Source organism: Salvia miltiorrhiza, chromosome 7, assembly GCF_028751815.1.
Source record: "Salvia miltiorrhiza cultivar Shanhuang (shh) chromosome 7, IMPLAD_Smil_shh, whole genome shotgun sequence".
Taxonomy (NCBI): domain Eukaryota; kingdom Viridiplantae; phylum Streptophyta; class Magnoliopsida; order Lamiales; family Lamiaceae; genus Salvia; species Salvia miltiorrhiza.
The window spans coordinates 28,579,070-28,605,888 of NC_080393.1; the positions used below are offsets into that span (position 1 = coordinate 28,579,070).

Here is a 26,819-nt window from a genome sequence, read left to right on the forward strand (position 1 = left end):
AGTCTATAATTTCGATGAATGTATCATATGAATAAGATTTTGGCCTGGGTTCGAATTCTGAGAAAAGCGAGATTTTCACTATATTTGCTGTATTTTACTGAATACATCTGTTCATTAGTTATGATGATATATTCGTAAAATTTATAGATTTATTCGTTATTCTCCATTCTTTCGAAAAATATAATTCTCTATGGATCCTACCCCTATATATATATATATACATATTTGTATTTATATATTCAAGATACGGTTTAAAGTAACAATTGCTGATTTTCTTTATCATAAAAAAATGAAATTACAAATCTAGGAAACATAATAGTAGAATATATATTAGATAGTGTTGAACAATTACCTCTTAGATAATTGTTAAGGAATACAAGTGTCAATTGGTGCATAATTGCACGTATAAAACTTTTTTATGCAGAGTGCATTATGAATTTTCCCTCGTCTAGAAAAAAGGATTGATAAAGTTACAAAAATCGATTAAAAACACATATAATCCTATTTTTTTTTAATCTTCTGGGGCTATTAACACGTTTTTATATTTTCTGACAAATTTTGATTAATATGTCGGTTGAACAAATATAGAAAAATTGTACTCCCGAGCTCTTGTTTTATTGTGAATAAGTCAAATATCAATAGAAAACATTGATAAACTATGCTGGCAAACAAAAAGCATACTATATAATAGGAATTGGATAATGAATGGGAGACAAAAAAGGAGAGAAGAAAATAAAGGAAGAGGAAAATTTGAGGACCAACAATCAATTTTCCTTCAAGATTACTCTACTCAAATACGGAATATAAATTAGTTGAAATGACCCAATTTAAAATAGGATGCTTGCCAATAATCTTAACTTGGAAAAAATTCCTTAATCTTATCCCGACCTACTTATAGTCCTAAACTGCTTCCATTTTAGGCACTAACCACTCCATTTTTTATAGTGTTGGATGATTTAATGCTTTGTTTCAATTTAAGTAAAATAAATTAGTACTAGAATTTAGAGGAGTAGAAGCACACATTAATTGCGTGTAGGGAATGAGGAATAATTTTGTAAGTTTTGAAAATTAAATTTTACTAGTGTTCGTCTAAATTATCATTAATAATCTTGGACTCATGTGACATTAAATAAAATATATTTTACATTAAATTATCAATTAATAAGGCGACACCAATAAGTGAAGTCTGTAAATAATTATATCTAGGTTCAAATTCCACTGTTCCGTTCTCCGAGTTAAAAAATAAAAACATTATTTGCACCAATCTGGCAAATACTTGAAAAAAACAGAAATAATTGAAGGATATGATTATTCCAATTTCATGCAAAAGAGCGAGGCAAAAAGAAAAGAGAAATGGTTGCATAGATATTATTGTAAATTCCAAAAATTGCTGCTACATATTCTAGTAAGGTCGTTTTTTCACAATAAATAATTGCTTTGGATGTTTATTCCAATCTGTATTAATTATTAAAGCGGGGATTTATAAATGTTATATCTACTGCTGCACTCGCAGTAAAAAAACTAGAGAGAGAGAGAGAGAGAGAGAGAGAGGGGAATTGAATGGGTTGTTATGAGCAGAGAAAAGAGAAAACACAGGGATTGAATGGGTTGTTAAGAGCAGAGAAAAGAGAAAACACACAGTAGAAGTAGTATACAAGTGGGTGGTGTAGTGAAGAGGTGTGGACAAATGATGTTGAGATTGCTCATGGAGAAAAAGGCAATGCAAGAAACAAGGGGAAAAAGTGAAAGTTAGGTTGCCCAAGGACCCAAGGTAATTATAGGCTTTACAAAGCAAAATGCCAGTCCAGCATTGCCCCTGACCTTTCCCTTTCTCTCTCCTCTCTCTCTCCCCTTTGCTGGACGGATCTTTGCTTGGCTCAAAGGAAAACCCATTTGTCTAAATGCCCATTTCATCCCCATAGGCAGTGGCCTTTCGGTTCTTTCTCTCTCTCTCTTCACCATCATTGTGTGACCTTGGTGTGCTGGGTTATAATGAGTGAACAAGGAAAAGGGTCTTAGCAATTGATCAGCATCTCCATCCTCCACTTTCATTTGTGGGTTTACCTTTCCTTTTGTGAGCTTTTATTGGTGCTGCTACCTTCATTTTGGGTTATTGCTTGTTTGTGGCAGTGAGTGGTGAGAGTCATTCAAAATGAGCATGCAAGATTTGTTTGGTTGCTTTTACAGTGAGCCATTGATCCCAATTCTGCCATGAAAATGGGGTAAAACTGGCTTTTAGAATGCTGTTTAGGAACTGAAACAAACTTCATTTCAATTTTTCTCCTAACCCCACAAATTTTCTTGATTCCAACTCCAATCGCCACAATGAGAAAGCATGGATGGCAGCTTCCTTACCACCCACTCCAGGTATCTCTTTGCATTTGATGAAATCTTCATCTTCTTACATTTTCTTTTTCTTTTTCTGTTTCATTAGTTTTTCTGAAATGTAAACGGCTGTCTGAATGGAGATGTGTGCGATTGCAGGTGGTAGCTGTTGCTGTATTTCTGGCATTGGGGTTTGCTTTCTATGTGTTCTTTGCCCCTTTTGTTGGGAGACAATTGTTTCAATACATTGCGATGGGGATTTACACTCCTCTTGTAAGCACAATTGCATCCCTAATTTGTTTCTGCTTTTTGCAATTCTAGTTCCCTTTTTCAGTGAGCTAATAAGGAAGCCGAGATCTGTGGTTTCGGTGCTTGTTGCTTTCAAATTGATCTCTACTTTATTCCCTTAATTTACATTGTCTTCTTTCCTACTTTGATTGCTTTCCATTTACTAGTTTCTGTAATTTCTAATTTCAATGAGCTGTCGGGATAGTTGGGAAAAGCACTGTTCACTCATAAGTTGACAAGGAAAATTAAGGTGGTTGTCATCTAGCTTTCTTGTGTCGTATATAAATAGAGCCACAAGTTTCTCTCTCATCAAATTTGCTTTACAGATTGCCTTTCGTCTCTTTGTTTCGATCATTCTTGGCATTAACTGGATTAGAGCTCTGTACATTGTTTACCGAGGTAGCTGCAGACATTCACTATGGAGTAAAATTAGTTTAACCTCGAAATGCAGCAAGTGTAGAATGATTTCGACCACATATCATCTCTAGCTGGTTACTGCCTGCTAGTAGTTACCGATCTTTTTATTATTTGGGACGTACCTAATCTTGTTAATTTCTCAGCTAGCATGCGCATTTGGTCTATACATTTGGTGTGCTGGTGCTGATCCTGCTGATGCCGGCGTCTTCAAATCAAAAAAATATCTTAAGGTCCTCGATAACAAGGAGCATATCAAACAGAATGCGTGTAAGCATGGTGGAGAGTCGACTTCCTCTGTCCTAGATGGAAATGCTGCAGCTATTGGAGGGGAAGCTAATGATAAAGGAAGAAACGATGTTGAATCAGCAGCTGAAAGGAACACAGAAGCTGAAAAGGATGATTCCTCGCCTCATAAGAGAGCCTGCAGTGTGGGCTTGTTGGCTTTAGTGCCTTGTGCCTACTTTTGCATTTCGCATGAAGAGTCCTCTGATCATCAGAGTGAAGATGGGATGTTCTATTGTAGTTTGTGTGAAGTTGAGGTGTGCATATACACATATGACTAGTAGTTTGTTATGTCACAATTCTAGATGATACATGATTTGACAAACATCTTGCAGGTTTTCAAGTACAGCAAGCATTGTAGGGTTTGTGACAAGTGTGTTGACCGCTTCGATCATCATTGCCGGGTAAAATCAGAAATTAGAATTTGGAGATCATTTGCCAATATTGTCAAAAGACGACCTTCTGAGCCTTTTCTTCCTCAATTTTGTAGTGGCTAAACAATTGCATAGGCAAAAGGAACTATAGGAAGTTTTTTACTCTTATGGTGTCAGCACTTCTCCTGGTATACTCTCAGGCTTCCATTTTCTATTTTCCTTGTAAATACATCATATTGTCAAATAAATACATCATATTGTCAAATGCATATGAATATATATGTATTTAATAAATAGATGGATATTGTCTGATTTATTACATGGTCACTGCACCTTGGACTTGAGATTGCAGCTTATTATTCAATGGTCGACTGGAATCCTCGTGCTCATCCTGTGTTTCCTGAAGAGGAAGCAATTTGCTACTGATATCAGCTCTAAGCTAGGAAGCAGTTTTTCGGTTGTTCCTTTTGTAATTGTTGTGGTGAGTATTTCCTCTACTCAATTAAATTAGTGGATATATTGAACAATTTACTTCACGGAGATAATACTGTAATTTTTTTGTTATAGGCAGTGTGCACTATATTGGCAATGATAGCAACCCTGCCACTTTCTCAGCTCTTCTTCTTTCACATCCTTCTGATCAAGAAGGTTGGTGTATATCTACACTTTTTTCCACGAATAATGGCTGTTGGAGAAGAGGCTTACTCTTTCAACTGACAAAATTACAATGGTGGTGTGACAGGGAATAAGCACATATGATTACATTATAGCTCTAAGGGAGCAAGACCAATTAGGTGTTGGAGGTCAACAAAGCCCTCAAATGTCGCCCGTTAGCTCCATTACCGGATTAAGTAGTGCCAGCTCCTTCAACACCTTCCATCGGGCAGCATGGTGTACCCCACCGCGTCTGTTTGTTGAGGATCAGGTTAAAATCTTCTCAAGATTCTTGCAGTGTGTGTGCGTGCTTTCTTTGGGGGTTAAAAGCCATCAGCATTCAGTTTTATGTAGTAGCTTCCGTTTTTGCTCAGACATCAACCTGAGGCTTTGTTTCGGCTTTATTGTTGTGTTGCAGTACGATGTTGTACCTCCCGACAATGGGTCTGTGAGTTCACTCGGGAAGAGGACAATGGTGGAAGAACAAACCAAGAAAAAGAATCCTGCAGCCGTGAAGATCAGCCCGTGGACTTTAGCTCGTTTAAACGCAGAGGATGTTTCCAAGGCTGCTGCAGAAGCAAGAAAGAAGTCCAAGATCCTAAGGCCTGTCGTAAGGCATGAATCCAACAGCTATGCTCACGAAACAGACAGCAGTTTCGGCAGCAGTGGTCGGAACACGGCACTGAGGCTCGACAACGGTAGGAAACGAGGGAGCAGGCGCATCCGCCTACCTGCAGACATGCCCCTTCAATCTCTGTCAAAGCTTCAAACTTTCGACACCCAAAATAGTAGAGATCATCATCATCCCACATCAACCAGCTTGGCCCCTCTGCAGCTCGAAGGGCGGAGTGATTTCCGGCCAATGCCAGCTGTCAATGTGGCTTCCTCACCCGAGAGTAGCCTAGATTCCCCCGACATTCATCCTTTCCGGGTCTCCTCATCTGGAGCTGAAGAGGGGAGGAGGCTCGTCGGGCTGTCTGCTACTGCCATGACTGCTCAGAAAGACATCCCGTTGTCGAGATCGACTAGCGATGGATACGATGCATCCGGTGGTGAAGACAGTGACAGAGTTCCTACGAGGTTTCTGCATAGGCCTAACAACTGGAACAACCTACTGTTTGGGTCCGAGGCAGAGAGAAGTAGCTCCTCGAGATTCATGGCCCCGACAGCATCGACCTTCTCGAATCATAGGAATCTTTGAAGGGTAAAATCCAGATTCTTGGGATTCTTTCAATTGTTGGCCCGGGTTTAAATGCGGTTGGCCTAGAGAAACTGTGATGCAACTTTGAAGAGGCGATTTACAGAGATTAATGTTTGCCTGGTGATTGTTTTTTTTGGAGGGAAGTAAAAAAGAATCTTTGCAGTATGAGTTCTGCCCCCACCATTGATGAAGCTTGCAGCAGAATCACTGACTTTTGTCATGTAAATTTATGTCTGTGGCATAAATTTTGTTCTTATCCTGAACTCTGTGTCTCAAAATTTCGGTTACAAGTCAGTTGATTTGTTAGTGATAGTGGAAAGACAAAATTTGTTTGTTGGAGTAAACAGCTCTCTCTATCTCTCACATCAGTCATCAATCAATCAATCACGAAAAGAGCAAAACATAGTATTATTTCGAATAACGGACAAATATGAAGATTTACTACAATAACTCATACAAAAGCAGCAAGAATTATAGATTCTCACTTCATTTTTAGACAACATTAGCATCGTAAGGCAATGGAACATAGTCATCACCGAGCTTTCCATTTCCGGCATGAATCTCAAAGTGCAACTCATGGTGCGAGGCTTTGCAATAGATGAAGAAAACGGTGAGTGCAGCCATGCTATAGAGCGATAATAGGGTGGAAAACCCAGCAAAAACAACAATCTTGAAAACCAACCAACAATTCCATCCATCGCCACTCCCATTCCCATATGCAATCAACACATATTTGAAATAGAAAATCCCCAAAACACCCGCCAAAATTGAGAAGAAGAGCAGGAACGAGAACATGATGCCTCTCGCCCCCTTCACCAAATACGAACTCCTCTTCAGCGCCGCCAATCCCCAATCCGACTCCACCACCACCACCGCGTTCGACAGGCTCCACTCGATCTGCAAGTAGATCAGCAGCGCCGCCAGCAGCACCCCGATCGCCATGTAAATCGCCAGAAAATATTGGTTCTCATAGTAGTAATCGATGTCGAAGCCGATCGATGCGATTCCGTTGCTGGTCAGGATAATCAGACCTAGGAAGGCGAAGACGATCACTCCGATTACGATCTCGACGGCGAGAGTGGTTGCGAGGAGCGGGAGGAACGAGACGAGGGCGGATTTGAGGGCGGCGATGAGCTCCACGGGCCTGCCGTAGAAAGCGTTGAAGGTGGTGGCGGAGATCGAAGCGGCGGCGAAGGTAGTAAAGAAGAGCGAGATGAGGGGGAAGAGGAGCTGGGATGCTCCGACGGCGGGAATTTGGTAGTCCGCGGCGGAGAAGATGGATAAGAGTCGGAGGTAGAGGGTTTGGAGTGGGTTATTGGGGAGGGAGAGCAGGGTGTAGACGGCGCTGGCCAAGGATGAGGGGAAGATGAAGAGGATTGAGAGTGCCGAGAAATGAAGGGAGTGGGCGCTGATTATGCCGGAGCTGTCGGAAAGTATTCGCCATAGGTTTGGCCGGTCGGGCGCCATGATTACAGATCAGAGAGAGAAGGGGTTGAATCGCTGATGCTAGTATTCTAGAATTGATTCAAAAAAACCAATATTCCAAACCCTTCAGGTGACGTCAACCGTTATGGGTTTACTTTTAATAGCTTGTTGAAAAATGGTAAGTGAGAAAATATAAATGAATCAAAATATCTGAAAAATTCACCCGCAATGCATTAGTCAAGTTGCGATGTAGCCACGTGGATATAAATTATTTTTAAATTTTATAACTACATAAAAAGAAAAAATAAACTAATCATAAAATCAATTTATTTCCGAACAACAAAAATTAGATGAGCTTAATCAAAAAATCATTCCACCACTTTCATTGACAAAAACAATCACTAAACCTTATCTGACGAACTCGACCACAGTAGAGTTTATGTTGTGGATTTTTTTTTCTGTGTGAAAAGTGTAGTATTCGATTAAAAGATTATGATCACATCTCATTTTCCCATCTAACTTATTAGACTTCTCAGATTTATGAGATATCTTTGAGGACGTATACGAATCAGTCGATGAAGTTGCCATTGTTTCATAATTAAGCCTCAGCCTCTATCTGTTTCGATTTTGAATGGGTATTTCAAAGAAAGAAGAATTCTAATTATATATCGAATCGATAAAATCAACCCTAAAGCCCTAAATGTATTAAGGGATAAGAACCCTAATTAGAACTAATAAGTTTAAATTCAAGTAAAACAACGATGTTTTATTTTTAAAAGAAAACGTCGTCATTCAGTATATTGACAATTTGGTACACGTCAACTTTTTTCGGTTGCCAAATCAACTTCAGTTTGAGAATAATTTATCGGAGAGCAACAACAGCCTAATAGCATAATTGAAACTTTAAACAATGTAATAATATGACTATCTTTTAATTTGTTGAAATATTAACACTCTCAATTTTTTTTGTCACTCAAAAGTTGACATGTCAATTGTAATACAACATAATGGAAAATACCAAGATCATACAATTGAATTTTGAGGACGGCTCCATGTTGGAAATCCTTGACATCATTTAATGATACGCAGCGGAAATAACAGTCAAGGAAAAGATCTAGATTTACAATTGATTCATGTGTAGAGATTACAAACACACAACAATAGTTAGAATAACTTACTTGTTGTGTAGCAAACAATCTTGTAGCAATTCTTCTAGCAATTCCTGCAGTTGAATCCACTACTATGGTATCCACGCATATTGCAGATTCGATGCAGGAACAATTCCCGATGCACAATTCAATCTTCGAAAGCTAGGAAATCTCTGATTGAATTCTATAGTGCTCTGAGTGTTTTCTCTCTTGTGATTTTACGTATCTCACTTTTTTTCATCTCACAGACAAAAGAAATATATTCCTATTCTTATAGGAATAAGACACGCTTGTAAACCCTAGGTTAAACAGGCCGGACTTTTCTTTTGTCTCCAATTAATTAATCAAATAGTCAAACTATTTACTAATTAATTAAAGCTTATTAGAATATATCAAATACTCCCTCCGTCCACGAAAAAGTGCCCCATTTGGGTGCCGGCACGGATACTAAGAAAACTGATAAAGTTGTTTTGAGTGGGGTAAAAATTACAATAGGGGTAGTTCTAATGACATTGATTAGTTTGTTAATATTTTCTTGTCTTTTAGTTGTTGAGAGTTTAAACAATCATATTCTTTATTGAGTTCGATTTTAATGTTAAAGACTATTTAATTTTTATGCCTATTTTAATTCTTGTGTTTTTTTAATATATTCATTCTTGTTTTTTTATGCCTATTTTAATGTTAAAGACTATTTAATTTTTATTTTATTGTATAATTGTAGAGAAATCAATTGATTAGTTGACACTAATATATAAAAATAAAATTAAATTTACTTTAATTTGTCAAAATATAAATATAAAAATTATTATCCACACATATATTGTAACAGCCAAACTTTGGAAGAATAATAAAAATGATAATAATAAAAGGAGCTCATTTAGATGAAAGAGATTGATGATAAAATAAGGATAATAGCATTATGAAAATCCCAAGGAATTTAAAAGGTTTAGTTTCGCGGCTCCAATACACAATGTTAAATATAAACAGCGGAATAGATTAAGTGAGTCTAGGCTCATCAGAGATAGACAATTCATCAACTAGGAATACTGGATAGAATAACTAGGAAACAGATGGTAGGTTGAATCAGGAATCACTCCCCAGCTTAGTACCGTGCACGCCAACCGCCTACCCTGAAAATGTTTGAAAAGAATTTGGGCTGAGTACTAGTGTACTCAGTGAGCAAGAGTTTACAAGATATTTTATGAAATAATTAAATAGAGCAGTTTATCCAATATCATAATCATAACTCAGAAAGTTTTAAAACAGAAATCCACTTCTAAGCATGACAAAACATTATATACGTTGAGGGCCCCATGTAACGTTCAATTGTTACTCGCTGCTTATGATCCCGGGCCTTTAACCACCGTCGGATCGCTTACCGCGCTTAAGTGAACCCGGGACGCTACCCAGACGGAACACATCATCATCTGTGCTTGGAACGTGTCCAGGAGCACCCTTATAACGCCTGCTTAGCTTTATTAGTGCCCAAATGGTGATCAACCCATTGAGCAACTAACCTTGTGTACACAATCCTCATCTAACGTGTTAGGTCAAATGGGAATCTCGATCGATGCTTATGCGAGCATTAAACAATACAGAACGCACATAAAAACATTTATATTGGATAAACGAACATTTTCATGAAATATCAGAGCTTATATAACTCAAGATACATTTATGTAAAATAAAGCCCACCTCAAGTGGAGATTCGATAATTGGCTTGCTTTGAGACTTCACTGCCCTTGGTCACTCAAACCTACAAGAAATCTATTCTTAAATAGATCCCAAGGTTTCATTCTAATTTCTTGGTAACAGGAAATACTAATTATTGATACACTTTGCCCAGATTAAGAAAATAACATTACTAATAATATAAATCCCCAAAATAATTAATAATTTAATAGTAATCCAAACTTACAAAATAATTAGCAATTTATAATAAATAAAATATAAGATTAACCCAAAGAATATATAGGGTCAATTAAAATATAAAAAATAATAGAGTCCAAAATAAATATAATTACTAAGCTTGTTCATTAAAATGGCCCATATAAAATAATAAAGGCCCATCAGCTTTAAAGAATTAGCCCAAATGGTTTTATCACAAAAGGAAGCCCAATTGATTTATTCTAGAGAAGCCCATCATCAAAAGAAACCCTAAACAAAATAAACATAAGTGAAGATATTTTTTTAAAAAAATTAACTCTCTCTCTCTCTTCAAACCCATCGGTTCTCACCCTCTCACTAGTGTCCTCTCCACTTCTCCTCACTCTCACCACCGCCCACCTCCCTCTCGTTTTATCAATGACCAACCATAATCGATCATAGCTAAAAGACAAGGAAAAAAATAATAAAAAAATATTAAAATCAAAAGTTTCTCACAATCGATTATCAATTAGGTTGCAGAGCAACCTTTGTAACCTTAATTCTTGTGCTGACATGTGGCAAGTGCCATCATTCATGTGGCATTTTATAATTAAAAATTATGACAACAAATAATAAAAAATCAAAAATATTTAGGTTGTAGTAGGTTATTGATAAAATATAAAGTTTGTTAAATTATAGGTTGTGTATGTAAAAGAGAGATAAATAAATTTTTTATTAAAAAGTTGGGTTGATATAGGTTGTTGATAAAGATAGTTTAACATGCAGCCACCCCTCTCCTCCTCCCGGCGAAAAAATGTCGCCGGAAAACACCCCTGGAATGCTCTCCTTCCTTCGCCGCTCAGCCCCTCTCCCTCTTTCGCACATATCAGTCGACGAGCGGCCATGGAGGGCCGCCGCCACTGCCGTTCTCCCCCCTCTGCTGTGACCAGCGGCGCTTGGCCTTCGGCCGCGCCGCCCCGCTCGTCTCCCTCGGATCCCATTATCTCACTCTCTCTCTCACGGTTTCAGCGGTAACATCAGCTCTAGAGGGGCTGCTGCCCCTGCTACTCCGACGTCTTCCGCCTCACGCCGCCACCGTCGTCCGGTTCGTCTCGCCATCGTCCAGCCACCGGTTGCTGCCGCCTTGTGCCGCCGACTTCCCCGATCAGACAGGCAGCCCCAGAACGAAAGGATACTCTTCCCCCCCTTCTCTCGACTCGTTCTCAAACAAGATAAGTTTTAAAAACAAATTTTCAGATTTGAAAACAAAAAATGAATCTAGTGTAATTTTCGACTTTTATTGAAACGTGAGTCTTTGCTTGTGATTCTGATGTGGTGGTTGATTATGAATGAAGATGTTTTATGAGGTCAGATTTCGGTTCATAAGGTTAGAATGGGTATTTGAAGTTTATGAGGAATTGGACTACTGTAAATGGGAGTATTAAGTTCATGAGTCCTCTAGTCCATGCTATTGAATGTAGAACTGAAAGAATAAGAATTTTAAAGAAGTTTGAATCAACCTTATGCAAGGGTGAGGTTGGAGATGTGGTCCCGTATATGCTTAAATCTTCTTAATAGCTGCTGTGTTGGCTGATTTGCTCTGCAGGAGTAAAAGTGTTATTAAAGAATTGGTGGCTTGAAGAATTACAAAGGCAATAAAAGAGCTGGAGAAGAATGGTGGGGGAAACAAGAGGGGAAAAGCTTTTATGAAGGGTGAAACTGACGTGGAGATGTAGGGACGGGTGAATTTGTGGAGTTAACAAATTGTAAAGAATCATGTATACGTGGCTTGTTTGTTTTCATGTTTTAAAAGAAAATATGCACTGTAGAAAACTTGGTGGGAAAGGAAATGTAAAACTCTCTCTCTCCTGCTATTCCTTTCACACGAATGGTGTTTGGGCCAAGAAAATTCAGAAATTTGGGCTTAAGGCCCTATAATAGCATAAAATCTGGAATAAAAAGAAGTGTACTAATATGTATTGGGCCAAAATGATAGTTGCATAAAAAAATAATAATGAAAGAGAAAAATATTAATATAGTAGTGATGTATCTCACATAATTTAGTAATAACTCATAATTTGATCAATTCAAAATAATATCCCTGATCAACAACTATTTAAACTTCTTTGGAAATATACAATTTATTTAATACTGGGCATGTATCAATAATTTATTAAATAAAGGTCTTCTACATTACTTATGGGAAAAAAAGGTCGGGATATCACATATATTATGTGTGGTTTAAAAAAAATAATAGAGGTGCACACCAAATATAAAAATAAACTTTATTAAATAAAATAAAACTTAAAAAAGAATTACCGCCATATAATAATTGTACAAATAAATTTTTTGCTACACATTTTAAATGTCAATAATTAATTGAAAGTTTCAAATTGTTTCACCTACACATTTTTCAAAATATGTGTGGTAAAACATCAATTAAGATTTACATAAATAATTAATTGAAGCCAAAATATAAATGTAGCTAAAAATATTTTCCCACGTTTCTTACATGTCAAGAATAAATAATGATAAAAATTCATTACCCACGCATACATAATTTAGAATTATGTGTGGTCAATAACTTTTATTAGTTTGCCACGTTGGCACAACAAATTTTGTTAGAGTCAATGTTGACTCCGACAATGTTGGAACCAATGTTGATAACATTCGTGTTTTCAATGTTGGATGGAATGTTGATAACATTCATGGTGTCAACATTTCTGGGTTTCAACCAACATTCTGGAGCCTGCCTTGACTCCATACTTTGACTCTCCATTGGTAATTGTATATATTTAATCTTTATCTTCCTTTCACGTTTTCTTATTCTTTGGTTGTGAAATAACAGTTTTATGCTTGTTGACCACGTTTCTAATAAGTGGATAGGCGGTTATGCATGGTTCAAAGTAGTGGGAAGGTTGTTGCTATTTTTCAGGAACCATGATCTCGTAGCCAACATCCCAAGGCTGGTCGACTAGCAGTTATTGAAGACGGATTGCAGCAGTTATAGGAAGGTTCTGGAAGTGGGAAGTGGATGAAACCAACCACGACATGAAGGCCTATAAATGCAGCAAGAAGCTTCAATCATCCTCACGTTTTGGAAGTGCATTATCAGCGACTTAACATTCACTCACAGCCAATTCGTCATTTTCCTGCTGCAAACGTGTCACCGGTTCTTCAAGGATTGCTTTGACGAAGTAGACTTAGGCAGCCAATCTGTAAAGTCTATGACGTCGAGGGCAAGAGTTGAAGTGCAAGGCCATTGGAGCGTAGCAGGTTGTTTGCTTTGTCCGATTAACTTTTGTTATTCGGCTGTTTTGGGTTCTGTGTTGTATCAACATTGTAGTACTGAAAGTAGATAGGTTGGTTTATCTTAGGCAGATATTCTGTAAAGATAGATCTCCAAGAAGATCCAAATCTGTACTTTGTATTGTTGATTCAACATAGTGAATTTAGCCTTGAGGCACTCACAGGTTATTTATAATAACATAGTGGCGCTGCTTCGTCAAGAGTCCGCCGATGGCGACCAATCTGAAGGAGGCGAGGTTCAAGAAGATGCAAGAATCGGCACGGAAGGATATCGAACGTGCCTTTGGAATTCTTCAAGCTCGATGGGGAATCATTCGAAGTCCGGTGCGGGGATGGTACGTCGAGAATCTCAGGGACATCATGATGTGTTGCATCATTCTCCACAACATGATTGTGGAGAATGAAGGTGAAAGAGCTACCCATTGGAGAGATGACGACGCAGGACACGGGGCGTCTAGCAGTGACTCGTCGGAGAGTGCTCGAGCAACCCCGATTTGCTTCGATGAATACGTGCAAAGAGATGCGATTCTTCGAGATAGACAGATACATGTTCAGCTCCAATATGATTTGATCGAGCACGTTTGGGCACGTTTCGGACCTCTAAGGCCAGAATAGTTATAGGATATGTTTTTAAATTTTTAAGATTTATGTAATTTTTAGGATTTTCAAATTAATGCAATTTAAATTTGAAGTAAATTGTGTTATTTAAATTTATGTAAATTAAATTTAAATGAAAAATACAAAAATCAAAAGTAAAAAAATCAGGTAAGCTATCAAGTCACACCACTTTGGCCTCCTGACTCAATATGATCCCCCTTTTATAAGGTCAGCTATCAGGTCACCCTCACTATGGATGCTCTAATAATAAGAAACTTCCGCAATAGAAAACTTTGCTTTAATATGTATATAGAATATAGATAGATTGGACCAATCAAAATTAAGAGCTTTTTTTAACTGTACTAGCATGATATGTGCGACTAATGATATCAATCTAATCATGAATCTATACATGATTTCTTTGGCGAATTTGTGATATGGAGTAGGATTATTCTATTTCCATCAATAATACTTACTCTCATCACGAAAAAAATGTTTTAATAGAGAATGGCACGCATTTTAGAAAAATTTATGTTGTTTCTTTAGTTAGTTGAAAAAGTTGCCAATAAATTAATAATATGAATAAAGTTAATTAAGTTAGTGAGTGTAGAAAGGAGCCCACAAATTAGTGAGTGGAGAAAAAGACCCATAAATTATTATTAAAAATAAATTAAGACATTTCTTTGTGGACGGACCAAAATGATAAATTAGGACATTTTCTATGTTGCTACATATATAGTTAAATATATCAATTATTAGAATTACATTAAAAAAATATGCTTGTGGTTTCGCTTCACTTTTCTACTTAAAATTACTCCCTCCGTCTCACAAAAACATGAACATTTTGCCATTTTGGGGTGTCTCACAAAAATATGAACATTTTTATTTTAGTACACTATCCCACCACAATCCCTTTACTTTTCATTTCTACTTTTCATAAAGTGGGACCCATTTTCCACTCACAATACACTTTTATCTAACATTTCTTAAAACGCGTGTCACTTACAAATGTTCATGTTTTTGTGAGACGGCGAGAGTATTTATTACTAAAAATTGAAGTTTTTTAGAGAAAAAAAATTGAAGCTTAAAAAATCATATACTCTACTATGAAATCATATAATATCAATATTGATAAGAAAATAGAATTACAAATAAAAAAATATATAAATAAATATAAATATAAACTAAATATAATAAATTCTCATCAACACTTATAAAATAAAATTATTAAAACACAATAATTTGAACTTGAAGAAAAAACAAATGAAGAAAAAAAATCAAAAGAATGAATACAGCTGGAACATTAAAAGTTGGATATGAAGATCGATGGTCCTATAATTTCACCAAATACAGGGAATGAGATTCAGCGTACCACACTTTATGTCTCACTTTGTGTCCCACTTTCAATTTTATTTATTTTCTTATATATTTTTTCTTCAATTTCAACTTTATATGTTTTAGTTTAATTTTGTGATTATTAATTAGAGTTTATTCCATCAATCTAGGGTATATAATTATTTTTTATCATTTAATTTCACCTTTGTTAGAGTCAATGTTGACTCCGACAATGTTGGGACCAATGTTGATAACATTCGTGTTTTCAATGTTGGGTGGAATGTTGATAACATTCATGATGTCAACATTTCTGGGTTTCAACTAACATTCCGGAGTCTGCCTTGACTCCATACTTTGACTCTCTATTGGTAATTGTATATATTTAATCTTTACCTTCCTTTCACGTTTTATTATTATTTGGTTGTGGAATAAAGGTTTTATGCTTGTTGACCACGTTTTTAATAAGTGGAAAGGTGGTTTATCATGGTCCAAAGTGGTGGGCTGTTAGTTCCTACTTTTCAGGACCCATGATCTCTCAACCAACATTCCAGACTGGTCGACTGGCAGTTTTCGGAGGTGGATTGCAGCGGTTATTGGATGCTTCTGGAAGTGGGAAGTGGAGGAAACTAACCACGACATGAAGGTTTATAAAAGCAGCAAGAAGCCTCATTCATCCTTACATTTTAGGAGTGCGTTTTCACCGACCTAACATTCGTTCACAACCAACTCGTCACTTTTGTCTTGCTGCAAACATGACACCAGTTCTTCAAACCTTGCTTTGACGGAGGAGTCTTAGGCAACCAATCTGTAAAGGCTTACTCTGTATTGACGGGAGGTCAAGGGTAAGGGTTGAAGATCGAGGACATTGGAGCGTAGCAGACTGCTTTGTTCGAGTAACATTTGTTATTCGACTGTTTTGGTTTTCTGTGTTGATTCAACACTTTAGTGCAGATTCTAGATAGGTAGATTTATCTTAGGCAGCCAATCTGTAAAGATAGATTACCAGAGAGATCTGAATTTGTACTTTGTATTGTTGATGATCATAGTGAATTTAGCCATGAGGCACTCACGGGTTATTTATAATCCGTGAAAAAAGTATTTCTGTGTGTTATTACTTTCCGCTGCATGTTGGTTACAATGTTATTAACATTCTGTTGATAACATTGCATCCAACATTACTCTTTTCTTTACACAGTTTTACTTTGTTGGTAATTTGGGGCACTAAACTCTTTCAATTGGCATCAAGAGCGGGTTCTTGACACTACAAGAATTCAGCTCATAGACAACATAATATAGACAACATGCTTCTAAACCTGTTGTCTATGATAATTATAGACAACGAAAAACCGTTGTCTATTTAGGGCGGTAATAGACAACGGTTCTGAAACTCGTTGTCTATGATAACTATAGACAACGATTTTGGAAAAACCGTTGTCTATTTAGGGCGGTCATAGACAACGAGTCTGAAACCCGTTGTCTATTATAACTATAGACAACGGTTTTGAAAAACCGTTGTCTATTTAGGGCGGTCATAGACAACGAGTCTGAAACCCGTTGTCTATTATAACTATAGACAACGGTTTTGAAAAACCGTTGTCTATTTAGGGCGGTCATAGACAACGGTTTTGGAAAAATCGTTGTCTATAAAAGAGGAGTTTTTTCCTACATTTTTCTCTCTCTTCTTTCACTAATTTTTTTTTACTATTTTTTTCTTTAATTTTTTTTAAGAACATCATCAAATTTAATTCATAAAAAAAATACTTAATACTACATCTTAAATTTAAGTTAATGAAAAAATATTTAATATGGTATAAAAATCATAAAAAATAAATAAATTATGAAAAAACAAAATTAAAAATATTTTATTTTTTTCTCTTCATTAACATTTTATACCCATATTAAACATTTAAACCCAACACTAACCCAATTTCCATATACTAAAAAAGTTCTATTTTTTTAAATTCATAAATTTTCACTTTAAATTCATAATATTTCATAGAACATTAAAATTAACCTATTCTCTACAATAACTATGATTTGTATAATAATCAATCCCCATATATATCCTTTTGATTTTTAGTGAGTTAGTAATTCCGCCTCTATAATTTGCTAGTATTTCTTATTGGGCAATTTGATAGTTTTTATTTATTTAATATGATTAATAGTATTTAAGTATTAACATATTCTAGAATGTGGGGTTAAGTTTGTATACAATTTAAAATTAAGTTAATGTCTAAAAAACAAACAATATAAGGTAATAATATATCTCTCTCTCACTATTCCCCTTATCTGCGCCGCGCCCCCTCCCCTCCCATCTCACTATCTCTCTCTCAGATTTCATCCCTCTCTCTCAGCCCTAGGTCCCGCCGCCACAGCCACTTTGCGCCATCGCCGGAGCCCGGCAGCTCCATCGCGGCCAACCGCCATCTTCTCCCTCCTCTCCCTTTTCTTTCTATCACTTTCTCTCTTCTCACACCCAACGCACACACCCAGATCCGCACTCAAATCAGCGGCGTGGGTGCCGCCGCTCGTCCTTCCCGGCAAAGCAACGGCTCCCACAGAATCCACCGCCGCCAGCCACGCCGCCTCCCCCTCCTGACTACCGACGACACTAGCGCCGCCGTCCTCACTCTCCTCTCCCCCAGATCTGACAAAATCTCTCCCTCACTTCGGTGGACGACAGCAGCCCTCCTCCGGCCGCCGCCACCGCTCGTTCTCCCCTTCAAATCTTCAACCGACAGCAGCAGAGTCGCGGCCGCCGCCGTCCGTCTGCCTTGGTAAAAACCCTATATTTCTTTAGTTTCTAATTCCTTTCATTTCGTTCCCCTTTTTGTTTAAAAACTGAAATTCTCTTCTCATTTCCCTCTTTGGCAGACGGTGGTGGAGGAATTTTTGGTGGTTTGGAGGCGGAGTGAGGAAGGTTTGGAGTTGGTGGATGGGAGAGGGGCGCCGGAGGAAAGGGCGGAGGAAGGCGGAGGCAGCGCCCAGCGGAGAGTGAGAGCGTGGGTAGTGTTCATAGCTTGTCTATTTGATGTTTAGAAAGAAACGACGCACCCTTTTGATTCAAATGTTGGATGAAATTTGTGATGTTGGATGAAATTTGTGATGTTGTAATATTTGATTAATAATGTTTGAATGAATGTATGGATTTTTAGTATTAATATATGTATTTTTAGTTTTCTATTATGAGTTTTTAGTATTGGTAAATATATATTTAAAAAATTAGAAAATATAAATAAATTACAAAAAAAGTTATTTTAAAAACCATTGTCTATATTAGAATAGACAACGGTTTTTTGTTCGTTGTCTATCAGAGAATAGACAACGGGTTTCCGACCATTGTCTATTAGAGAATAGACAACGGTCGGAAAACCGTTGTCTATGACCGCCCTCCAATAGACAATACTCTCATTTACAACAGTTGATTTTCTAATAGACAATGGGTTTTGTCCGTTGTCTATTGGCGTTTTTCTTGTAGTGTGACGAACTAAGAATCGATTCCTGTGTGCAAAATTACCACCAATGGATGTGGCTAATGCTTAAAATCCATTGATGAACGTGCCTGGGCTGTTGTGTTGGATGGATGGACTCCACCGCGTGTTACTGATGATGTTGGCAACATTACTCCTAAACCAGAAAGTCAATGGAGTGCAGATGAACGACTTATTTCTAGTCACAACTCCAGAGCTTTGAAGGCTATTTTTATCTCAGTCGATGTTCCTTGTTTTCGCCTGATCTCTAACTGTGTTGAAGCTCGCGATGCTTGGTTTATTTTACAGGAACAATGTGAAGGATCAGCAAGTGTTAGAGCAACAAAATTGCGAATGTTGACTACAAAGTTTGAAATATTGAGGATGCATGAAGATGAGACTATTCCAGCATATTATGAGAAGTTGTGTGAGATCTCAAATGAGGCAGTTGGTCTTGGAGAACCAATCAGCAACGAGAGACTTGTAAGTAAAATGTTGAGATCACTTCCGGAAAGGTACAACATGAAAATTTCTTCCATTGAAGCAACTGCTGATGTTACTTCGATTAGAATTGGTGATTTGGTTAGTAAGTTAGTAACATTCGAGATGAATCTTGAGCAGCAAAAATCTAATTACTATCATAAGAATGTTGCTTTTCACGTTGACAAATCTACTTCTACGATTGATGTTACTGACAATGTTCAAAGTCATGGTATATACTTTTAAAAAAAATTAATTTTTTAAAATAAAAATTAAATATAATTCATAGTATCATAATAAATTTTATTTTTATAAAAACTATTTTTAAAATAATAGATATAAGAATGAGACACAGTGGCACACATAAAATTGTGAAACACTAGATCTCATCCCTATTATTTCACCAAATACAGGACAGACCCCTTCGATCAATAACTATTCTGTATCTTACAATACACGTAGATTTTCTTACAAATACTTAATACAACAGCCACAGTGATACAATAGTAGTAGACAACATTAATATTAAGAAGTTGATGTATCGATGGAGTCCTCCTAGACGACCTCGTCAACAGGCAACGGGACATAAACCTGCCCTAACTTCTTCTCATCACTCACAAACTCCAATTCCCCATTCTCATTATTAAACTCTTTGCAATGGACCAGCAACACCGTGTCTGCAGCCAAGCCAAAGAGCGCCACCACGCTACTCAACACAGCGTAAGCCACCAATTGCACAACCACGCCGCCGCTGCATCCTCTCCCGCCGCCCAAAGCAGAGAACCATCCCGACAAAATCATCTGCAGAATCGCCAACACCAAGATCATCAACAAGGCCACCAGCTTCGCCCCCTTCACCAGATTCGAGCTCCTCTTGAATGGCGCGAAGCCGTACTTGGATTCGACGACGACTATAGACCACGCCAGATACCACTTTATGCCCAAGTAGAAGAAGAGTGCGAGAAACGGGATCATCGTGACGATAACGACGGCCATGGAGGATTTGCTGCTGGGCTCGACATCGAACCCTAGAAAAAACAAACCCAGGAAAACGAAACCTATGCAGATTCCGTAGCCGAAGGTAATAGCCGCGAAGATGATTAAGTAGACGATCTTGGTGGCGAGGAGAGGGAGGAAGGAGGAGAGGATGGATTTGAGGGAGGCGGCGAGTTTGATGGGCTTGCCGTTGAAGCCATGGAAGATGCTGTGGGTGACGGAAGCGACGGAGCAGAGGTTGAAGATGAGGAGAGCTACCAAGTAGAGGATTTGGGATTTGTCCAAGGAGGGGATTTCAGTGGAGAGGAGGCGGCGATAGTGAGAAAGTGGAGAGGGAGATGGCGGCAAAATCAAAGTGTGGATGACGTTAAACAGCGAGATGGGGAAGATGAAAAGGAGTGATAGGGCTGCGAAATGGAGGGGATTGGAGCTCAGTATGCGCCAGGTGTCGGAGAGGACCCTCCAAAAGCTTGGCCTAGGGACTGACATGATGAGAGAGAGAGAGAGAGAGAGAGAGAGGATGGAGAGGATGAAGAGGCTGGTAGTGGTGGATGGATATATATGATTTTTTGTGCTTGGACAAGAGGAAATGTTCAAAGTCTTTATGGTCAATTGTAGAAATAATTTGCATATTTTGTGTGACAATTTCCATGCAACCGCGTTTAGTTAATTGGTTCAACGATCTAATGGAACTTTCATCACCTACGTACGGGTACGGCTATTCTCAACGTGACACAACCCAACGGATAGACTTGTATAAGTCATGGTTTTGATAACTTAGTTTTTGCTACTAGACTACTAGTATTATATTGATTATAGCTTGTCAAATTGTGCGACCATATCAACATTAATTTCTCGTTTGGTTTTTTCAATTAAACATATATATACATAGAAAAGGATTAAATGAGATTAATGGAACAAATATGGTAAGAAATGATAATGAATTGTGAAACGTTAATTTTTCAAATTCTGTAATTGATACTCCCTCCGTCCCGTTAATCAAGTCCCCTTTCTTTTGGGCACGGGTATTTAGGAGAGTTAAAGTAGATGTAAAAATAGTAGGGACCACATAATTAGTGCATTAATTAATGGTATTTTATTTCTTAATTAAATCAGAAGCTTCCACCGGCCGTCACCTTCTTCCCCAAATTCCACCGGCTTCTTCAAATCTGAAAAATCCTTCGTCTCATCTCAGAGCCGCCGCCGGAGCCACCACCCTTCGTCTCATCTTTGCACTGCCGGCAAGGCCACTATTTTCCCCCAAATCTGCAAATTCCACCGCACCACCGCGCCACCCAAAATCAAGCTCAGAAATCCACCGCACCAAATCTGCAACCCAAATCTACAACCAAAATCCACCATCTTTGCTCTGCCGGCAAGGCCATCATTTCTCCCCAAATCTGGAACAGAGCTGGGAATAAACCTCCCTAATCTGCAACCCTACCACCTCTATACTGTCGTCGTGCCGCAGCTGCTGTCCGTCGAAGCCAGAGAGGGGAGGGAGAACAGAGGGCAATCTTGAGGGTGAAATCGGCGGCTGGCGGCGGTGGTTCGTTGCTGTCGACGACGGTGGCATCCGCTTGCTGCAGTCGCCGGAAATGGTGAGAGAGCAGTGGAGGTGGCCTTCGTTTTTGCTCACCGGAATTTGAAGGGAGAGGGAACAGCGGAGGATTTAGAGGGAGAATCGGAGGGGGGGGTGGCGAGGACGACGGCGCTGAGGTCGCCAGGGTGACTGCCCACCGCGAGCAGGAGGAGAGAGAGATGGAGAGAGGGGATGGGCCGTGAGGAGGCGCGGCTGCCGTCGATTCCGCCGGACTTGGAGCGGCGGCGGCAGAAGCCGATGGCCGTCCGGCCAAGAGAGAGAAGGGCGGTGGTTTTGAGGGAGAAAGAGAGAGATAGAGAGGGAGAGGGGGATAGCCGTTTGAGAGGAGAGAGAGACACTTAAATCTATTAATTGTATCTTAATTAATGCCAAAAAAGGAAAGGGGACTTGAATATTGGGACGGCCCAAAAAGGAATAGGGGACTTGAATATTGGGACGGAGGGAGTATTTATTTAGAGGAGAAGAAATTTTACTTGGATTCTTGAATTTGGAGGAAGCGAAAATTTTATCACTTAATTGAATATCTGGTTTATTCATTATTCACATATTTCTCACAAAAAAAATAACATTCTCACTATAACCTAACCCTATATATAATGGAGAATGATTGCATAAGCCAGTATATATGTTGTATAAAATACTTGTAATTTGCATAAGCTGCTTATAATGATTGCATAACGAAATTCAATTAATTAGATAAAATTTTCGCTCCCTCCAGGATTCGAACCCGGATAAAAATTTTATGCAGTATTGAGGGATTCGAACCCGAGTAAAATTTTTATGCAATATTATACTGCAGTTTATGCAACACTATATACTGGCTTATACAATCATTCTCATTTCACACGAAAGATATCATTCTCCGTACAACCCATCCCTATATATGATCCTATGAGAACTCATGTTTTTGTGAGAACGGAAAACCATGAACAAATACATAAAATATGATCCTGTGAGAACTCATTTTTTTTATGAGAACGGAGAACCATGAACAAATACATAATATAATAAATTAAAACACATGAACAACGATGTTTATTGGAGCGTACCCCTATATATATATATATATATATATATATATATATATATATATATATATATATATAGGGGGCGGTTATTCAATAAACCACCCTTATTTTAAGAATTACGAACCAGTAAAAATGCATGAATTTTATGTATAACACGCATGAATAAACTATATAAAGGCATGAATTGCGAAAAATAATTTTTTGCTACCTTTGGGATTCGAACTCAGGACCATGAATTTATCCAACAAGGTGATGAATCAACCGTAGATCTTGATGATCTAAGGGCTGAAAATGGTTCCTAATTTATATTTTAAGAAGCGTTCTTATTTTAGCCTTCCCCTATATATATATATATATAGGGGTGCACTCCAGTGAGATTGCAATTTTTCGTGAGGTCATGAGTACAATGAATAAGACAGTATATACTGATGAATAACGATATTAAAAAAATTGGTAAAATTTTCGCTCCCCCTAAGATTCGAACCTTAGTAAAAATTTTGCCCTCTAAGTAAATATCAATCATAGAATACATGAAATCAACACCCACAAATCAATCTAAGATCTCATCATGTTAGGTCCGGAGGGTCTCGAATAGGTGTATGGGGGGGGGGGGGAATACACCTATGGGCTATTTTTCTCCTCTAAAATAGAGGGATCTCAAGATAGAGATCAAAACGAAACTTTACATGCAAACTATGACACATGTTAACTGAAAAGAGTTTCGACCAAACAGGGTTGACGACTGATACTGATAACTCTTCAGTAAGGAGTTATCAGTTAAGTTACTGGAACTTAACTGATGCACGTAAGAGCTTCAGTCGAGTTTGCTAAAACGGAGATGATAACACTCTTCCTGACTATCAGAGGATAGATCAGTCAGACTCACATCATACGCAGCGGAAATAACTTATTTCGTAATAGCCTCGGTTGAGCACGATGTTAGTCTTAGGTTTCTCTTTGTAGTTATTCAGTTTATCAATTGAAACAACACAAGTAAGAATGTAAAACTGAAAGCTGTAAATAACACAGAGACTTTTACGTGGTTCCGAAAACACTTCCTACATCCACGGTCGGTTGATCAGACCAACAATCCACTCTGCAATTAAGTGCTTAACTGGTGCATTGCAAACCGAACCGTGTGCTTGCCCGGTGCACACAACCGTACCACTGAAGATTCCACTCTTCAGTACCTACATTTCACTCGTGTTGGATTTCTCACTCTTAGCACAGCCCGTGCTAAGATCTCTCAGAGTCAGAGTACCTTCCTGAACTCCGAATCACTCAAACACTCTACTCTTTCTTTCGAAAAGAGGTTTGAACACTTGCCAACTATACTTCAAAGAACAAGTTCTTTGGAGCAAGTTTGACCTAGGCTTCTGGGTAAACAGGGGTTTACCTAAGGTCTAAGAGAATGTGTGTAATCAGTAGTGACTGATTTTTGGCTTTGGAATTCTCTTCTTCGATTCAAGCTTTAGGGAGGTTAAGCTTTTGACAGAGAAACTATTTTGGCAGAGTTTCAGCTTATGTTGTTGAATCGATGAAGATTGAAGTGATCCTCGAACGCTATTTATAGGAGAGGTCTTGAATAGATCCGTTGGCGGAGAACGTCTTCAAGATTTCTTCCGTTAGAGAGCATTTTGAATTTGGGTTGAGGCTTCAATCTTCGAGGTTCCTTGTTTGGTGGGAACGGCTATCTTGAAGAGCAGGAGATGTGACGTCTCTGATAAAGTAGCCACCAAATAGGAATGACCTCTGCAGAGAGGGATGATCCTGAGATCTCTGCATTTAATGCGGCTGTCCTTTTTTGGATTACGTGGCTTCCTTTGAACGTTGGAAATTCAGTCCTAGGAAGAATGTTTAACCGATACTTGACTTTAGTATCAGTTCGCTGAGTCCACGCGGCACGCATTAAGTAATCAGTTCCGAACTTATTCTTCAACTGATACTTCAGTTGGTATCTTCAGTCTTCAGTCTTCAATCATTCGTCCTTCAGTCTTCAGAACCGCAAGCTAAACTAGAAACGAACTCTAACATTTGAGTTCAAACCGTTCTAGTCTATTACAATTAAGACCTATGGATTTTGGTATCATCAAAACAAGAATTAAGATATTCCACAAGGTTCCCAACACATCATATATAGAGGATCTCATTGGAATGTTCCCCTCTATATATGCGTGTGTGTGTGTGTGGAGAAAGGTTCAAATAAGAACCGCTAAATAAATTAAAATAAGAACGGAGAGCCATTTTCAATCCTTCGATCATCAAGATCTACGGTGGATTCATTATTTTGATGGATGAATACTAGGGATGACAATTTACCCGTGGGGAACGGATATTTGCGACTACCCGACTCTAATAGGTGCGGGTTTGAGGGGTATTTGATATTCACGGATTATTTCGTGGTTACAATTCACTATCCATTTAGTTTACGAGTATGAGTTTGGATACTTACTATCCATACCCGCGAAACTCATTTACACGCGAAAAATACCCGCGAAATACCCATGAAATACCCTTAAAATATGAGCTTTAGATATACATATCAGATATGAGCCAACATATCCTTTCTGGAAAATTAAAGGCCCAAACACTACCTAAATCCTAGGGCCCCTAACAATTTAGCCGATTCCCTAAGTCCCTAACAAATCAATGCCGATTCCCTCACACTCACATACACTCAGCCGTCGATTCCGTCGCTCAGCCCTAACAATTTTGTCGTCCGGCCACCCCACGGTTCGGTGGTGATTTTTTTCTTTGTGATTTGTGGTGATTTTTTTTGGTTAAATGTACTATTAATTTATATTTAAATTCTATTTCGCGAGTATCCGGTGGATAATGGGTGGCGGGTATCCGATGGTAGCAGGTTAGCGGATACCCGACGGGTGGCGGCTATCCGCGGGTGGCGAGTTTGGATAGCATTTGATATCCATGGATAGTTTCGTGGTTAAAATTCACTATTCATTTAGTTCGTGGGTATGGGTATGGATAGTCACTATCTGTGCCCGTCATACCCGATTGCCATCCCTAATGAATACGACACTTGAGTTTGAATTCTGACGCGAGCGTGTTGGTGATAAATCCAACAATTACAAAATAAGACGTCAGGTACGTCCACATCGGTGGGCAGTAGCATGGGTGTCGATGGAGGGTCTCTGATGCTTAAGTCAGTCAAGCAATCCAAAATAATTGACAGAAAAAGTGAATATAAGGCATAAATATAATTGAATAATAACGTAAAGTTAAGACAATGAATCTCGTCAGATTGAATCCCAATTCCAGAACGCGAGAGCATGGAGGTGGATAGATTGAGCAGGTTAGTGAAAAGAGTAGAAAACGTGTGTAAGTGGAGTTGATTAGGGTACGAATGATTAGATGTCTCACCTGACCTAGTCAAGTTATTTTTATAGGTTGGTACATGAAGGCTAGGGTTGTCACCCGACTTGAGTTCCAACCCTAACTACTCTGAGATTTAAGGAAATGATCTCCTCTAATTCTCATTTCACTTATTCGCCAAGTAGTTACCTCTTTTAGTGTTTGTTCTGATTATCATGCATGTCCCCCCACGTTGGGCCCGACTGTGGGCTCATTAATATGAAATGGCTCGATTCGTCTGATTGGGCTGTCTCGTTGGGCCTCATAATTTAATCGAGTAGGCTTATGCGAATTTTGTCCATTACTGAGCGAAAAATTTTATTTTTTCGAGTGCAGTAAATTTAACAACGAATACATTAACTTCTACAGCAGATGCATTAATTATAATAATCCTCAAGTTCTCACAAAAATGTAGCTCTCACTAAAATTGCACTATATATATATATATAGGGAAGAGTTCAATGAAAAACAACAAATATTCAAAAATAGAGAACATTGAACATATCAGTAACTCATGTTGAACGTTAAACGCTCGTACAAATAATTTTATTGAACATTGAACGGATTTATATCAGGGTTCAAACCCCATAAACCTCAAACGTTCAATAAAATTATTTGTACGAATGTTTAACGTTCAACGGGAATTACT

At 38.2% G+C, this 26,819-nt stretch overlaps 3 protein-coding genes and 1 long non-coding RNA gene across 4 annotated transcripts; 2 read left to right on the forward strand and 2 right to left on the reverse strand.

Moving 5' to 3' along the window:
* Positions 1-1,479: 1,479 nt before the first annotated feature.
* LOC130995857 (probable protein S-acyltransferase 22) lies at positions 1,480-5,885 on the forward strand. The gene is made up of 9 exons (XM_057921304.1): positions 1,480-2,367; positions 2,485-2,598; positions 3,174-3,569; positions 3,648-3,716; positions 3,803-3,874; positions 4,039-4,167; positions 4,254-4,334; positions 4,429-4,611; positions 4,759-5,885. Exons 1-9 carry the CDS (start codon positions 2,326-2,328, stop codon positions 5,539-5,541), a joined length of 1,869 nt encoding a protein of 622 aa, XP_057777287.1. The 5' UTR covers positions 1,480-2,325; the 3' UTR covers positions 5,542-5,885.
* A 148-nt stretch (positions 5,886-6,033) lies between these two features.
* LOC130994040 (uncharacterized) lies at positions 6,034-7,008 on the reverse strand. The gene has a single exon (XM_057919078.1). It carries the CDS (start codon positions 7,006-7,008, stop codon positions 6,034-6,036), a length of 975 nt encoding a protein of 324 aa, XP_057775061.1.
* Positions 7,009-17,130: 10,122 nt separating this feature from the next.
* Positions 17,131-18,402, forward strand: LOC130995892 (uncharacterized). The gene is made up of 2 exons (XR_009092307.1): positions 17,131-17,998; positions 18,096-18,402. It is a non-coding gene; the product is annotated as an uncharacterized LOC130995892 (long non-coding RNA).
* Positions 18,403-19,726: 1,324 nt separating this feature from the next.
* Positions 19,727-20,656, reverse strand: LOC130994041 (uncharacterized). Its single transcript, XM_057919079.1, has one exon. It carries the CDS (start codon positions 20,654-20,656, stop codon positions 19,727-19,729), a length of 930 nt encoding a protein of 309 aa, XP_057775062.1.
* Between the last annotated feature and the right edge of the window lie 6,163 nt (positions 20,657-26,819).